This window comes from Mesoplodon mirus, assembly GCF_964341445.2.
Source record: "Mesoplodon mirus genome assembly, chromosome: 11".
Lineage (NCBI taxonomy): Eukaryota > Metazoa > Chordata > Mammalia > Artiodactyla > Ziphiidae > Mesoplodon > Mesoplodon mirus.
The window spans coordinates 29,821,370-29,838,962 of NC_138987.1; the positions used below are offsets into that span (position 1 = coordinate 29,821,370).

The window sequence follows — 17,593 nt, forward strand, 5'->3', positions numbered from 1 at the left end:
ACAAGTTATACACTTAAAATATATATTTTTTAAGTTTAGTAGATTTAATTCCCAAAGTTGGTCTGTTAGTTATCTGTGGTGAATAACAAATTACAGCAGAGTCTCTGTTGGTGAGGGGTTAGGGCATTGCTTGGCTGAGTGCTTCTGGCTCAGGGTCTTTCATGAGTCTAGGTGTCAGCCAGGGCTACAGTGGTCTGAAGGCTGGATTGAAGCTGGAGGGTGGCTCACCCTCAGGGTAAGAACCTTTGCTTCTCACCACTGGACCTTCCATGGATGCTTGAGTGTCTCCATGACATGGCTGCTGGCTGCCACAAGGGAGCCAGCAGGAAGCGGCAGTGCCTTCCATGACCGAGGCTCCAGAGCCATGCAGTCGTTTCCACCTTTTCTGTATAAATGAGTCATTAAGTTTAGCCCACACTCAAGGGGAGGAGAATTAGTCTTTACCTTTTGAAGAGAGTGTCAAAGAGTTCGTGAACATTTTCAAAACCATCACAGTTGGCCTGAAAGGGACATAGCATCTATTTAACTGCCCCTGAAAGCTTCAAAACTTTAAATAAGCTTACATCTGATCCTAAGGTATCCAAATCGAAGTTTAAGATACAGACTACTAAAATTCAAATGTAGAGTTGTAGAATGTTGAACTGGAAGGGGCCTGGTTGTGCCCTGTCGTGACAAAAGAAGAAACTGGGGTGGAGGAGGTGACGTGTAATAGTGGTTGTCAGGCCTGTTGTTGACATTCTCTCTTGGCTTTGGAGAGGTTCCCTTTCTGTTGTACTCAGGTTCATGTTCTCCATGTTCTGCATCGGACTCAAAATTCCTTTTTCCTTCTCTCTCTCTTGTGTGTGGAGAACTGAGAACTAGATCATTAAAGTTTAACTAGACAAGTACCCCCGGTTCTCTTTTCTCTGTGCAGCTAAAGGAAGAATTTTAATGCAAACATAACTTTCCCCTTCACTCCTCTGCCAAGAGAGGTTTAGTGAGATTATGCTGTATTTCTTGATACGGCAGAATGCCAGGCAAATGTGTGAAGGAGTAAGCCTTAGTACCATATGGAATCTACAAAGACCTGCGTTGCCGGCTGCCACCTTGAAACACTTAAAGATAAGTGGGTTTCTTAAACCTAAGTGTGTTCTTGGTTTTATAAAAATCTCTTTAAAAACCTGTATCAAGTAGAGCTTGATATCTCTAGAATAGTGAAGTAAAACATCCGTTAAGAAAAATTCTTTTAGCCTGAAGGTGCACGATTTGACAGTTCTCAGAGAAATTAATCTTGTGGCAAAACTAATTGGGGTTCTGTTTATTTTCAGCCATACATATTTTCTGATTTACTGCTCTTTGCCTGTTTTGTATTGTTTCGTTTTGTTTTTTTCAGTTTGCCTTTGTAACTGTGACCAGTGTCTCCACTATACCTCCCTACTTCCTTTCTCATGATGAAAATCATAGGATACTTTAAATTATAGAAGACTGTACACATACAAAAAGTGCTTGAGAATGTTTGTTTTCCTCTTCCTAATCAAAATTTCTGTTTCAGGTTCTTCTGCAGCTTGGGCTATGGCTGCCAATGCCAGATGGCACCATTTCTGAGAAAAGAGCTAGCTTTTGCTTAGAAGTAATACCCACAAACAATGCCAAATTAGCATAAGCAAATGTCAGTGAGTTAACACAAAGCCAGCACTCATTCTATCTTTTCTTTCCTTCCTAGGCCATGGGTGTTGAGAGTGACCAGGAAATCGTGCAGATGATTGGAACGGAGGAGCACGTGATGGCTGCATTTGGGCCCAGTTTGGAAGAGTGCCAGAAAGCTCAGATTTTCACACAGATGCAGGTGTGTCTTTTCATGTTGTCCTTTGCTACGAAAGGGAATTGGAGATTTAATGCTCCTCATTGATAAAGCATCAGATGCAGTGACTTTTAAGGGTATAGGTTTGGGGAGGATATTGGGGAGATGGGAGGAGTGGTAGAGAAGCTTCTTTGACTCATTATTTGAGGGACTGGAGGAAGGAGTTTGCCTAGACAAATTATCAGCCTTTGGTGTGTAACTTAGAAGCAGGGGGGCCAAGAGGCTTTTGTTCTGATAGAATAGCAAGTACTCTTCTTTTCCTTATTTGCCTAAGTGATACAGGTTTTTAAACTACAGCAACTCTAGTGTAGAAGGTTTTTTTTTCATGTGTTTCTCTTTAATATTCCTTTTTATTCCCTACTTCCAGTTGCCTTCAGCATCCAGTTGTATGTGGTCTGTATCCCTTTTCCTGAATTCCCAGTGTGTCCAGCAAGAAACACCCAGGTTTAGAACCCCTTTACCACCACAGAGCCGTCGTTGACCTGCCTTGGGCACTACCAGTTGGAACCTGTGGATTGTAGGACAAGACTCAAAGATGAAGTTAGGGAACTGTATATATAAACAAAATAATTACAATTCCCTTTCTGTGTGACAGGGAGCCCTAATTGCCATACTTAGGATTTTTAGTTACACATTTGTAAAGTGCTTTCCTAAGTGTAAATCAATAGTGACATTCCTCATAGTCATCCTGGGAGGTAGGAATTCCTTACTGTAGAAGCACAATGGACAATTATATATCCATCCATATATTGTCTGTTCTGTGGGTTGCTTACAAGGTATAAATTCCATGCTGCTTTTTTCTTGTCACCCAGAATGTTATTAGAGATAGTATCTTATATCTGTTAGTATGTGTTCTGAAAAGTCAAACCAGTCTTGATATTTTCATAGACTGAGCCAAACATTTAGGAAGGTTGATTGTCATATGTAAGTACATATAATTCAAAAGCACAAATCAGTAGGGATTATTCTTATCACTGCCTTCTTTTTCTGTAGTTAATTTACAGTCAACTCTATCAGGCAGGCAGCATCAGGAAAAGTTGTTTGGATTTAGGAGATTCTAATTTTGCTCTTCATTGAAAGTGAAATATTTAGTGAATATGCATTTTTGTTATAAACTGAAATTACGTTGTCCAAAGGCTCCAAGAACGTGAAGAGGAAATGTTAAGCAACACCGAGGAATTGGCTCAATTTTGGAAGACGCACTCTATGCTTTAAAGCTGTATAATGCCTTGGAAGAACGATTTACCTTAATGCTACCCCCGTGGATTCAGTGAGATCCATTATTCATTTATTACAAACATCATTGTTGGTCAGATAACCTTTTCACTGTAAAGCTATTTGAGCAGGGGCTAAACAGTGGGTTGGAAAAACATTCATTTATTTCTCTTAAATAGGTACTGACAGAAAATTTTAGCTAACGGAGCTAGAAAAGTTCAGTTAAAAGATGAGGAGAGGGCCTCCCTGGTGGCGCAGTGGTTGAGAGTCCGCCTGCCGATGCAGGGGATACGGGTTTGTGCCCCGGTCCGGGAGGATCCCATGTGCCGCGGAGCAGCTGGGCCTGTGAGCCATGGCCACTGAGCCTGCGCATCCGGAGCCTGTGCTCCGCAGCGGGAGAGGCCACAGCAGTGAGAGGCCCGCGTACCGCAAAAAAAAAAAAAAAAAAAAAAAAGATGAGGAGAATGTGCAGTTATTTAACTTAAGAAAGACAAATGTTCCTAACGTGAGAAAGACAAACAGGAAGTAGAAGTTTGAGATGGCTTGTTCTCTGAATGCTGGATTAAAGCAAAGATTAATTATTTGCAACTGATGAAAGGTAACAGAGGCACGGGTAATCCAAAATGGTTGATAAATTGAACATATGAGTTACGGTAACATGAATATTTTATGTTATTCTAATCGAAAATGTAGCAAGTACACTTTACCTTACGTAATAGAACTTTTGACGACATGGCACTTTAGTGGATTGCTTAAAATCTGTGTTTTGTTTTGTCTTTAATGCTTCCCTTTTCAGTGATTCCTCCACTTCTGCTCACAAAGCCTTTTTGCTGTTACATTGGTCATGGATGTTTTACATTTTCATTGCCAGGGGCTCTGATAAATAGAGAAGAAATTAGTTATTACCTTTTTGGGAGGATAGGATGCACTAGGGGTGTCATCGTGGCCTGTTTATGAACAGATTGGGCTCTTACCCTAACCCTCACACTGTGAACCCCTGGCAACTTTATTAGGTATTCTAGGGAAAAGGTGGCTTTCTGCTACATCAGAAAGAATACCAGGCTCCCCTGTGTTCCTCTGTTTCTTCCTCAAAGAAGTGAAGAATCTATAGCCTCTTTCCCAAGGGAACTAGAAGACCAAAATTTAATGAAGACAGCTCAGTTTAGGGAAAACTGAAGTGCCTATCTATTCGTGGTTCCCACCAACTGCTGACTTGCCTCAGTTAGTTACTTACTTACTACTTACTTCTAGGTTACCCACAGCTTGTGTTTTAAAGGTCTTAAGTTTATTTTACACTCTAAATGACCTTTTTTTTAACCAGGGGAGATTCCTAGATTTGATGTCCAGTCTTAACAGAGGAGTTCCATTTAGTTCTAGGCACTATTTTAGTCATTAGGAATCGAGGAAAAAGACGACATATCATCTAGTAAGAGAGCCATACAGGTAAATAGACAATTAAAATATAGTGTGATCTGAACATGAATGGAAGTACTCAATTCTTTATATATAAGGAATTAAAATAACACAGAGAAAGGAGTGTGGTTAGGAGAGGCTTCAAAGAGGAAGTGATACCTGATCTAGGTTTTGCAGCATGGAGAAGAAATTTCCCAGGCAGGTAAATGGGGACAGGAATTCCAGGATAAAGAATCATCCCTTTCTTCTAACTGAAAACCAGTTTAAAAAAAAAAAAAGCATTCATTGCTTTTACAAAATAATAACCACATTATCCTCTTCTTTTCAAACTTTTTTTTATGGAAAAATTTCAACATGTGCAAAGTATACGGAATAGTATTATGAACCCCGTGTGCCTATCACCCAGCTTCAACAATTAAAAACACTTTGCCATTCTTGTTTCATCTAAATCTCTACCTCCTCCTCACCTATTACTTGATTAGTTTTTAATATTTCTTTTTTTTAGGTAAAATGTATATACACTGATAAGTACAAATCTTAATTGTATAATTTTTATAAGATATAGAATACTTCCATTACCCCGGAAAGTTCCCTCATGCCCCTCCTAGTTAGTTTTCACCTCTGTTATCTTCTTCCCCCACTGATCTTATTTTTCCACCATAGATTAGTTTTGCCTGTTCTAGAATTTTATATATGGAATTATGCAGTGTATACTTCTTGGTGTCCAGCTTTGTTTGTGGAGTGTATTGTCTTAGATTCAGCCAAGTTGTTCCTCTTTATGTCATCTATCCATGTGGTCTGTTCCTTTTTATTGCTTTTTTGTTTTCTGTGTGTTTTTTCTGTCTTTTTTTTTTTTTTTTTTTTTTTAATTTGGCCACACTGCGCAGCTTGCAGGTTCTTAGTTCCCCGACTAGGGATTGAACCTGCACCCCTGCAGTGAAAGCATGGAGTCTTAACCACTGGACCACCAGGGAATTCCCATGTTCCTTTTTATTGCTGAGTAGTGTTCCATTGTTTGAATATACCACAATTTGTTATCTTTTCCTGTTGATGGACGTTTGGTTTGTTTCACTCTTTTCCTGTTATGAATAAAACTGCCGTAAACGTTTGTGTACAAGACTCTGCCTGAACAGTTTGGCATTTCTCTCAGATAAATACCTAGGTGTAGAATTGCTGGATCAAAAAGCGGTTGTGTATGTAACTTTTATAAAGTTGGAACTGCCAGGTCTTTTTCCAAAGTGATGGTACCATTTTGCAGTCCCCCCAGCTGTGTCTGAGAGTTCTGATTGCTTCACATCCTCACCAACATTCAGTGTTGTCAGTCTTTTTTAACTTTAGCTGTTCTAGTGGGTGTTTGGTGGTATCTCATTGTGGTTTTAATCATGCATTTTCCAGATGACAAAGGATGTTGAACACTTTTTCATGTGCTTATCGACTTCCTTTGTGAGGTGTCTGTCCAAATCTTTCGCTCGTTTTCCTTATTGAATTGCCTTTTTATTATTGAATTTCAGAGTCCTCTTTAAAAAATATAAATATAAAAAAATAAAATTAAAATTTAAAAAAATATATACATATATCCTGGATATAAATCCCTTGTCAGGTTTATGTATTGCAGGCATTTTCTCCCAGCCCATTACTTCCCTATTCATTATCTTAACTGTGATGAGCAGTTTTTAATTTTGATAAAATCTGATTATCAATAGGGTGTTTTTATTTGTTTTTTTATGGTTATTGATTTCCATTTAAAGAAATCTTTGCCTACCCCAAGAGCAGTAACATATTCTATGTTTTATTCTGGAAGCATTATGGTTTTACTTCTTATGTTTATGTCTAAAATCCATCTTAAACTAATTTTCTATTTGGTGTGAAATAAGGGTCAAGGTTAATTTTTTACTTTATGGGTATTTAGTTGTTTTGACATCATTTATTGAAAAGACTTTCCTTCGCCCATTGAATTGCTTTGGCACTTTTGTCAAAATTCAATTGACCATAAAAGTTGGTTTATTTCCACACTTGTTATTCTCTTCCATTGATCCATTTGTCCTTACCCTCGCATCACACTGTCTTGATTACTATAGCTTTATAGTTGAAATCACGTAATGTAAATCCTCTGACTTCTTCAGGATTGTTTCGGCTATTCTTTTTCATTTCCATATATATTTTGGAATCAATCAATTTTTGTTTTTTAGAAAGCCTGCCAGGAGTATAATTAGCAATTATGATATATCTCTTGGTCAGTTTGGAGAGAATTTTAACAGTAAGCCATCTTAACACTATTATATGTTCCAGTCCATGAAAATGGCATAACCCTCAATTTATTTAGGTTTTGTTTTCTTTCAGCAATGCTTTGTTGATTTCAGGATAGAGGTCATACATGGTGTAATTCCTTCTTGAGGGGAAAAACTACTACCCCAAAGCGTTAACTATAGACTGTGGTCCTCTGTGGGAGGAAGATTGATGGCTGATACATCTATCTCCTCTGTATTTTCTAAATTTCCTACAATGATCATGTATCAATTTTATAGTAAGAAAACAAATTATAAAATAAAAAGGGAACCAGTATATTAAATAGCATGTAAATGCTGCTTTGTCATTGATTTATGACAAATGTTGATTTTTGACTAGGACCAATTCAGCTTTCTCTATAAGCAGGATCCTTGTCTGTTTTGCTTATAGTGTCATGTATGGGTAGTTTAACAAATTCTCTCTGATGATGTCATTCAAACATTATTATAAATATATTCTGTTTTTTACAGGCATTAAAATACATAGGGAACAAAGTAAGAAGGCAAAGGATGTGGGGAGGTGGACCAAAGAAAACCAAAATAGAAGAAGCAAGAGAGCTCCTGGCTTCTACCATTCTGACGCATGTACCAGTGAGTAACCCCTTTGCAACTGAATAATGATCATTGTGGGGTCCATGCATTTCTGTTAAAGAATTCTGAATACAAGTTTACATTAATTAAAGTATAGCTCCTTAAGAAAAGAGAGAATCCTAAAGAGGACTCTCCAGTGGACTGCCCTGGAAATAATCTTCCATTATCAATAGTTTATTTGTACTTAGAGAATGTTAACTGTATTGTATCATCATCATGTTTACTCTCTCTTGGTTCTTATTTCAATCCAAAATTACAGTTTTTTTATATTCATGTATATAGCAGCACTGCTATTAGATTTCTCCTTTTGAAGGACAGGGATGGTGTTGTAGATATTTTTAAATAACTTAAAGCAAGCTTACAGTGCCTTGCTCATATGGATACTTTTTTTAAATTGTGGTAAAATATACATAACATAAAATTTACCTTTTTAAAAAAAAATTTTTTTTATTTATGTATTTATTTTTGGCTGTGTTGGGTCTTCGTTGCTGCGTGTGGGCTTCCTCTAGTTGTGGCGAGCAGGGGCTACTTTTCATTGTGGTGCACGGGCTTCTCATTGTCGTGGCTTCTGTTGTTGTGGAGCACAAGCTCTAGGCGCATGGGCTTCAGTAGTTGTGGCACACGGGCTCAGTAGTTGTGGCTCATGGGCTCTAGAGCGCAGGCTCAGTAGTTATGGCACACAGGCTGGGATCTTCCTGGACCAGGGCTCAAACCCGTGTCCCCTGCATTACGAGGTGGATTCTTAACCACTGCGCCACCAGGGAAGTCCCAAAAATTTACCATTTTTATATGTACATCTCTGAGGCATTAGGTACATTCTCAATGTTATGTTACCATCACTGCCATAGATACTTATTAAAATATTGGATGGGCTTATCTCCTAGACCTTATTAAAATATTGGATGGGCTATCTCCTAGACCTATTTATTGCTTGAATTTTAGAGTTCACATTGTCCAGCCTCCTTCACTTACAGTGAAGATGCTCAGGTCTGGCAAAGCTAGATGATTTACCTTTTCATCCAGCTGGTTAGTTGTCAGAGAGAGAGAGAGAGAGCTAGAATCCCCTCTTCTGACCCTTAATATTTATTTTTTTAAATTAACTTATTATTAAACAGAGATCAGCCAAGTTGGCAAGAGTCATTCTTCCCCCACTCCCATTTAATATATATGCTACTCTTTCTAAGTTATAAAATTATTTGTTAGTCAGACTATCTTGTTAACCAAATAGTCCGGTTTTTGATGAATTAGCATGTGTATTATACATGATGATCTAATTCAGGGATTGCAGACTCTACATTCAGGGGCTGATTATATATAAAGGAAAGTTGAAGGAACTGCAGAAGTGAACAGTGACCACCTAAACTGAATCTTAATGATTATTTTCTTATTTTGAAACACGTTATTAGCCAAATAATATGGGTCTCTGATTCTGCCCTTTGGCTGCCACTCATTTATGTTTATCCTTGATCTAATTCAAAGAATTAGAAAACTCTTAATGTTAAAGCTGTGTCTGAACTGAATTTTAGGTGATTAGAAAAACAGTTTAAAACTCAAAATAGCAAAAATGAGTAGTGGAAACAACAAGGGCTTTAGAGCCAGAGAGACAAGGGTTCAAACTGGGTTTCTTAACTTCCTAGCTGATTTACTTTGGGCAAATCTTCACTTTTCTAAGCTTCAGTTTTCTCATCTGAAAAATGAAACTAATACCACTGTGCCAATTCAGTGATAGGGTGCACATAAAGCTCCATGGTTTGCTGGCTCCCAGACATGGCCATCACGTCTCCATTGGGGCCTCACTTAGCTTTGTACAACAGCTGAGGAGACCTTTTGGTTAAAGACCCTTAGCTGATAGAATGCTGGCTATACCGAAATTTATTTATGTAAATTGATAAAGCTGAACATTGGTACTTTTGTGTGGTTGCAGTGGGCCTAAGCTACCGTTTTTATAGTTTTGTTAGGGCTTCCCTGGTGACGCAGTGGTTAAGAATCCACCTCGTAACACAGGGGACACGGGTTCGAGCCCTGGTCCAGGAAAATCCCACATGCTGTGGAGCAGCTAAGCCCGTGAGCCACAACTACTGAACCAGCGTGCTACAACTACTGAAGCCCGCGTGCCTAGAGCCTGTGCTCCGCAACAAGAGAAGCCACCGCGATGAGAAGCCTGTGCACTGCAATGAAGAGCAGCCCCTGCTCACCGCAACTAGAGAAAGCCCGCGCACAGCAACGAAGACCCAATGCAGCCAAAAATAAATAAATAAAATAAATAAATTCTTTTAAAAAAGAAGTTTTGTTATATATGATCCAGTGAGAAGTCAGAATAGATAAACCAAGAAAAGACCTTCATTTTCCAGAATGGTTTAGGACAATATTTACCTAAGAATACTGTTAGAGGTGATTTTAGATGATATAAGGACATTTTTCTTTAAATAATTATGTACTTGTTAGAAAAAATACAACTAGCACATTAAATCCATTTCTGTGGTATTTAGGATTTTATGGTATTATTGTATAGATGAAGCTTACTTAAAAATTAGTTGTTTAAAGTTGACAAAAAATATTAAATAATTAGTACTTTAAGTGTTACAGAGATATGACAGTAATCATGGTGGTGGTACTTGAATGACTAAAATGTAGAAAGCACTGGTTCAGATGTATCTACATAGAGGGAGAGAGATGGGCAGGATGCTCAGCAGTCCCTGCACTTGTACTTGAGGCTTTGGCTCCGAAGCCCAGCCTCTCAGTTCCTTGGAAGTGAGAGTTTTTCAGACTACGTAGTAGAGTCAGCATCACCTGGGAACTTGCCAGAAGTTCTTGGACTCTACCATAGACATACTGAGCCAGACACTCTGGGAGTGGGGCCCAGCAGTCTGTTCTAACAGGCCCTGCAATAATTATGATGCACACTAAAATTTGGAAACCACTGCTCTAAGGGTTTCCCCAAGATGCCTAAGACCTCTTTTTCCTCCAAGGTAATATTAAAAGGACTCCAGAGTTTTGGCGATAACAATTCTGTTTCAGTGTTCCAAGCTCATTTGGTAGGTCTTTTTTCTCTCCCTCTTTCAGATAGTTCACAAAGGGATAATGGAACTATTATTGGCATTCTACCAAAAAGTGATGTCAGCTACTAGATTAAAGGATTCCCACTCTCTATATCAGTAGGAAAAATGGGCTCAGTATTAACTTATTTTTTCAATTTAGACCTAAGGTTTACTTTTCAGCATATAGTAGTTTAAAAAGTGGGGAACGGCAAAATGAGTTAATGTTCAAGTGCCTTTTAAAGTGCAGTGGGGCATCTGCTGTAAATATCCATGTTTATTTCTACTTATAAATGTCTTGGGAGAGTCTCCCACTATTTATGCAAAATAAACACGTGATACGGACTTTGTTAAAAGTTGAAAATTTGGTTAATGAAAATTTGCTTCATTTTTTTCATTAACAAAATAAGTAAATACAACTAGAAGAGTTACATGTTCAATGTAACTCACCACATTAAAATCAGAAAAAAAAATAAATTAGATGTATCTGAATGGAGGACCATACAGTTTGTAAATACCAACTGAGAATGTAAATTACTTATAGCTACTCAAAGACTGGGTTCTTCTGCTCAGTGTTGTGGTAATTGGTGTTAGGGTTGTAGGGCTTTTTGGTTTGTTTGTTTGTTTGAGGATGGACCAGAGACTTTTCTTTTTGAAGATCTAGATTTATTCCAGCCTTTCTTATTGATGTAATTGTTTTGTGGGTACAAGATGACAAAATAGCTTTTAGGGCTGCTTTTTCTCTTACCACATTCCAAAATTAACACATTTCTTTTAACACATTCTAAAGTTCTCAGTAATAGAAAGGGGATAAATTGACCTAATGAAGACGTGAAACTTCCTTTGAAGGAGGATGAACTTTTGGAAACATATACAGAGTTTCTAACATCCTATATCATTTAGTGTAATTCCTTAGCAGCAGCAGAAAAACGTGTGAAGGAGACCAGTTGCTGTTCTTTAATCTGTCGTAGTGATAAACTTAATAGGATACCATTGGGATCTTACTCAATGATTAAGGAAAGTAAAACAGAAATTTTATAATATGAATTTTCTATAGATAAGCCTATAAAATGTTCCTTAGAATTGGCAGAAGCTTAGTCCATACTCTCAGAACTCATCGTTTAGGTTGTAGAGAGAGAATTTACCTAGTTACCTAAGGTTTTTGTCTCCCCAAACAAACCAGTGCAATGATTTAACCAGTTCTGATTTAACTTACTGATTGGGCGAGATTTGTTTATGTAGATTTCAGTTGTAGAAGAGAAGATTGAATAGAACATTTGCAGCAAATTTATTCATCAGTCTGTTGATTCATTCCGTAGATATTTGGTGAGTCCTGACAATATACCATTCCTGTTATTTATTGCTGCATAACAAACATTTCCAAAATTTAATGGCTTGAGATAACTGTTTATTGCTCTCTCTCATGGTTCTCTGGTTTGACTGGGCTCAGTGGTGGGGAAGGAGGTTCTCAGTTTGGGTCTCATGAAGTTGCAGACAGATAGCAGCTGAGGATGGAGTCATCCAAAGGCTCGACTGGGGTGGACATCCAAGATGCGTCTTCACTCATATCTCTGGCTCCTCATTGCTTTTCCAAGTGGCCCTTTTCTCCCCAACAAAGTGTTCTAGACTTCTCACATGGTACTTCAGGACTTTAAGAAAAAGGAAGTGGAAACTTCTAGTTTACAGGCCAACCCAAAGGGGGTGATGGACTCCACCTCTTAATGAAGGAATGGCATAAAACATATAGGGAGGGAAGGAGTTGATGGTGGTCATCTTTGAAGAAAAGCTACCACAGGTATTGAGTACAAAGATGAAAAGTCATCATCTCAGCTCTCAGGAAGTTTATAGACTAGTTGAATTTCTTTGAATAGGGAGAATCAAAACAATTCATTATTTTCTTACTTAAATATGATAACATTGACTGTTTTCTTGAGGCACCTTAAATTTTAATGTGCATTGTCTCAAAAATTTTCTCTGATTTCTGAATTACAGGTTAAAGAATTCAATTTTCGAGCCAAATGTATCTATACTGCAGTGATGGTGCGAAGAGTAATTCTGGCCCAAGGAGATAATAAAGTTGACGACAGAGATTATTATGGTAACAAGCGATTGGAGTTGGCAGGACAGGTGATTTAATTATTTTATGTCAGGAATCTTATTTTATTTTCCTCAATAAAAATTAATTTAGTGTTCATTTTAGATAGGAGGAAGAGATGGTTGAATGGAATATAGGTTTTGTGTATTTGGAGTATAAACATTCACACATGACTTACTATCTCTGACTTAACAATTGCTATGAAAACTCTTAGTTCTTTAAATATGTTAATAGTGTTACCTATATTATATCTTTTTTTGAGATGTTTACCCTCATTCTGTTTAATGTAGGACGTGATGTATGGCTTTAAGTAGTATCATTTATTCAGTTAACAAATATTTATTAAACTCCTATCGTGTGCCAGGCATAGTTCTAGAAACTGGTATACAGGGAAAATAAGACAGACAAAGGTCCCTTTTCTCTTAGTCCATATAGTCTAGTGAGAGAGATAGACGATAGACAATAAACAAGTAAACAATCCCCTAACTTTTTTGGTGATGTAGTAGAAGTAGGTTAGTGAGGACATCTTTTATCTCATTTTCAGTCTTAGCCTGATAAATTTTATCTTATTTTGAGAGTATGTATCCCCTTCAACTGGGTAACAGGTGTCTAAAACTTTGAAACTTCATGTTTCAGCATTTAAATCAGAAATTCCCTTTAAATCAAACAGCTAGAATATAGACCTGGCTGCTTTTGATATTTTCTCTCTGTTTTATTTATTTATTTATTTAGTTGGTTGGTTGGTTGTTGGTTGCACTGGGTCTCAGTTGTGGTGGGTCTTAGTTGCGGCAGGCAGGCTCCTTACTTGTGGCTCCAGGGCTCTTTAGTTGCAGTTTGCCAGCTCCTTAGTTGCAGCACGTGGGCTCCTTGTTTGCAGCAGGCGGATTCCTTACTTGTGGCATGCAAACTCTTAGTTGCGGCATGCGTGTGAGATCTAGTTCCTTGACCAGGGATTGAACCCAGGCCCTCTGCATTGGGAGTGCAGAGTCTTATCCACTGTGCCACCAGGGAAGTCCCTACCTTTGGTTTTAAAAAAGTGTCTTGGTGTGGTGGTCTCTGTTAATATCCTACTTAGGGTTCACTAAGTTCTTAAGTCTGTAAATTTATGTCTAACCAAATTTGAGACATTTTTAGTCTTTATTTCTTCAAATGTCTTTTTTGTACTATTCTCTCTTCTCCTTCTGACCCAGATTATATTGTTAGACCCTTTGGTATTAAGGCTCTTGATTTTTTTTCAGTTTTACTCTCTTCTTCAGATTGGATAATTTCTGTTGATCTATTTTCAGGTTCCCTTACTTTTTCTTATGTTATCTCTAATATGCTATTACACTCATCCAGTTAATTTTTTAGTTTAGGTATTGTATTTTTCAGTTGTAGAAATTTCATTTGGGTATTTTTTCTCTACTGAGATTTCTTGTTTGTTCATTCATCACAACCATAGTTTCATTTACACCCTTGAACTTTAACAGCTGTTTTAGAATCCTGGTCTAATTCCAACATATCAATCATCTCCGGATCAATCTCTTGATTAAATTTTCTCTTGAGTATGGGTCATGTTCTCCTTTTTCTTCATGTGTGTAACAATCTTGGATTGTATCCTGATGGACATTGTGGATGATGAATGGTAGAGACTTGGGATTCTGTTTTATTCTTCTGAAGAATGTTTGTTTTTTGTTTGATTTAAGGCATTTAACTTGGCTGTAAACCTCTGAATCCTGTCTCCTTGCAGCAAACAGCTGAAACATTCTGTATAGTTCTTTCAACCATAGCTGGACTGTAAGATGTTCCTTCCCCCATTCTTGTGGTTATTTGTCTTACCAATTTAAGCAAGTATTTTTAATTTTTAAAGAACAATGTTATGATTAAAAAATAATGTAACAGTAAACATTATAAAACAGCAGATATTAAAACTAATAATACACAGTAAAAATGTTTTTAAAACATAACATATTAGCACAGTAAAAAGACTTTCAAACAATTACAAGAAAGTTTACAGTGAAAATGAGTCTTTCTCCCACTCTGACCCCCCCACACTTTCACCTGACCCAGTTCTCAGTTCCTCCCCCCAGTAATGTTCACTTTTCTCGTCATCTCTATCCTTCCAGAGATACCCTATGCATATACAAATATCTTTATTAACTGGCTTTTTAAAGTTTTACTGTTGGAAACTCATGGCTTGTGGACATTCAGGCCTGTGTGAATTTATGCTAAGTTTTCTGGCCTCATTTGGGGTCCTTTGTCAAGGGCAAGTTTGGAGTCAGGCTTTGCAGTTTTAGGAGAAATCACATAAAGGAACATTTTGTCCTCATTAGTATGAAACGTATATTCAAAGCAGTATGTCTGCTTACTTAGTGGGGATTTAATCATTAAATGTGTGTGTTGCCACAGAAATTGACATATGCCTGCTTTTGTGTATGTGCTTTTTAGTTACGAAAATTTTCATGCATATAGGACTATATATAACACGTATGTGTGTTTGTGTATTAAAACTCAATAAAGCAGGTATTCACATGTCCCAACTCAAGAGTGAACACAGCATTAGTATGTTTGGATCTTTTTATGTGCTTTCTCTGATTCTCACCTGCCCCTCCCATCTGTCTGTTCTGGAGGCTCTGGCCAGGTGCCTGCCTATTTACCTGGTGCAAAGCCATCCCAACACATTCCTGAGCATTTACTGTGAGATTCGGTGAAGCACAGGTCCATTTCCCAGGAGCATCCCTCAGCAGGCCTGAGCTTCATGTGTGAGTTTCAAGATTTTTAAAGCATGAAGTCTTACTCAGAATCCCAATATTGAAACAGATAAAAGTTGAGCCTCTCTGGTTGAGGTGGGGTATAAGGGCTTCTTTCTCTGCCTGTTTCCCCTTCCCCTGAAACTCCTCTGTGAAGTTCATAAACACAGTCTTATTGCTCTACAGAACCAGGTGTAGACTCTTTTTTTTTTTGGCCGCGAGGCATGTGGGATCTTAGCTCCCCGACCAGTGATCGATCCCACACCCCCTGCACTGGAAGGTGAAGTCTTAACCACTGGACCGCCAGGGAAGTCCCCAGGTGTAGACTGTTTAGCAGGCTTGTCAGGGTCCTTGATGATCTTGCCCCTGTGCACCTTTCCAGCCTCATCTCATGCTAAAGTGAGCCACTCCTTCCCAAACACAGTGTGATGCTCTTTCATCCTTTGAGTTATGTCTTCTGCCTAAGTTGCCCCTCCCTTATCTCCTCTTCTCCTTCCCCATCATGAGGAGCTCCTACGCATTCATCATTCTTTGAATCACCCTCTTTGAAACCACCTGTGAACCCCAGGAGTAGTTAGTAGCTCAGTCGTTTAGGTCTTTATTTGCATGCTGAATTACTGTACAATTCTCTACCTGCTCACTTCTTTCCCCCTTTAGACTGTAAACTCATTGAGGGCAGGAACCACTTACATTCATATTCATCTCTCTGTCCCCAGATAAAGTACTAGACACCGGAGATACAATAGTGAATGAGACTTGATGGGGCACCTGCTCTCAACAGTGTACATTTTGGTAGAGGAGACAAACAAGGAACAAGTAAACAGTAAATAAATGTGATATTAGATGGTCATAAGTGTTTAAGGCAAACCAAAAACAGACTAATTAATATTAGAGTGAGAGTTGGGATGTTGGTTGGGGGAAGGGGTGTTAACTTTATTCTGGATGGTCAGGAAAGACCTCTTTGAAAAAGTGATATATTTTAAGCCGAGCCCTCAGACATTCCAGCTGAGACTTGAGTGAGGAGAAGCCAGTCTCACGCAACCTCAGGAACTGCATTCCATCAAGAGACCCGCACAAGCAACATACATCCCCAGGCAGCGCCTGTATTGGAGGAACTGGAAAAGGACCATTGTGGCTGGAGTGTGAGGTTTAGGGGTGGTGAGAGAGGACACTGTAGAACTAGCATCGTAAGCCACGGGAAGAGTTTGGGATTTAATTTCGCATGCAGTGGAAAACCACGAGAGAGTCATAATCGGGGAAGTGACACCATCTGATTTTCAGTTTAAGAGATCTGATTTGGAGGACTTCCCTGGTGGCACAGTGGTTGAGAGTCTGCCTGCCGATGCAGGGGACACGGGTTCGTGCCCCGATCTGGGAGGATCCCACATGCCGCGGAGAGGCTGGGCCCGTGAGCCATGGCCGCTGGGCCTGCGCATCCGGAGCCTGTGCTCCGCAGCGGGAGAGGCCACAACAGTGAGAAGCCTGCGTACGGCCAAAAAAAAAGAGATCTGATTTGGAGATGAACAGACCAGGAATGGACCAGTTAGGAGACTCTGCAGTATTCCAGATGACAGTGATGGTGGCTGGAATGATAACAGCAGATATTAATTACCACATCTAAAATGTAAAAAACTGGAATTGAAAAATAAGAGCAGTTTTAGGTTTTGAGAAAAAATTAATGCCTGGAATACTTGGGAAGTTCTGTTTGGTTAACGGCTAATGCCAACAGGTGGGTTTTTGGCCACCTTCAGATTGACCACTGTTCAGGGGATTGTGCGAATCCCCACCACCAACAATTCCAATTTTTACAGTTTTTTATTTGGAAAAGAAATTATGCTGTTAAATGAGTCCTTTAAAAAAAATGTTGGGTGTTTGGAGGACTAAGGAATGGAGTTGAGAGGGGAGAGGAGAGACTGTCCTGTTGCTTAAAAAATTAGAATTAAAAAGAGGGTTCCCATGTGCAAGAAAACATTGCTTTATAAACAATGTAAAGACATAAAAGACATTGTGTTGGCAAAACTGTGTAAAAACAATATCTGCTAATTTCACACCCCGTGGGATGAGGGAGTATAAATGTGCTTCAGCTTTAGATAACAGAGCTGTATCCACTGGCCAAGCGGGTTCACAGAGCTTTCCCTTAGTCTCACTGCCACCAGAGGGCTGGCCGGCCAGCCGCCAATAGAGGTGTTAGCAAAACCTACTGATTTCAGGCTTAATCTTTTCACCTACCTTTTCTTTTTCAGTAATGTGTTCATTATTTGCTGAGCATTAGTCTATTCTTCGTCTGCAAATTTTTTTGTTTCTAATGCAGCTTGCTTTGTATGGATGAGATATGGAACGGCACCAAAATCCGGCACCCTGGAAAGCCAGGGATTTCCACCCTGTGACAA

At 38.7% G+C, this 17,593-nt stretch overlaps 1 protein-coding gene across 1 annotated transcript in view; it reads left to right on the forward strand.

Moving 5' to 3' along the window:
* The window catches only part of POLR3B (RNA polymerase III subunit B), a 113,934-nt gene that overhangs the window by 27,478 nt on the left and 68,863 nt on the right, over positions 1-17,593 (forward strand). The window contains exons 10-12 of the mRNA XM_082635662.1: positions 1,703-1,825; positions 7,225-7,344; positions 12,372-12,506. Coding sequence (XP_082491788.1) covers positions 1,703-1,825; positions 7,225-7,344; positions 12,372-12,506 — 378 coding nt within the window. The remainder of the gene's footprint in view (positions 1-1,702; positions 1,826-7,224; positions 7,345-12,371; positions 12,507-17,593) is intronic.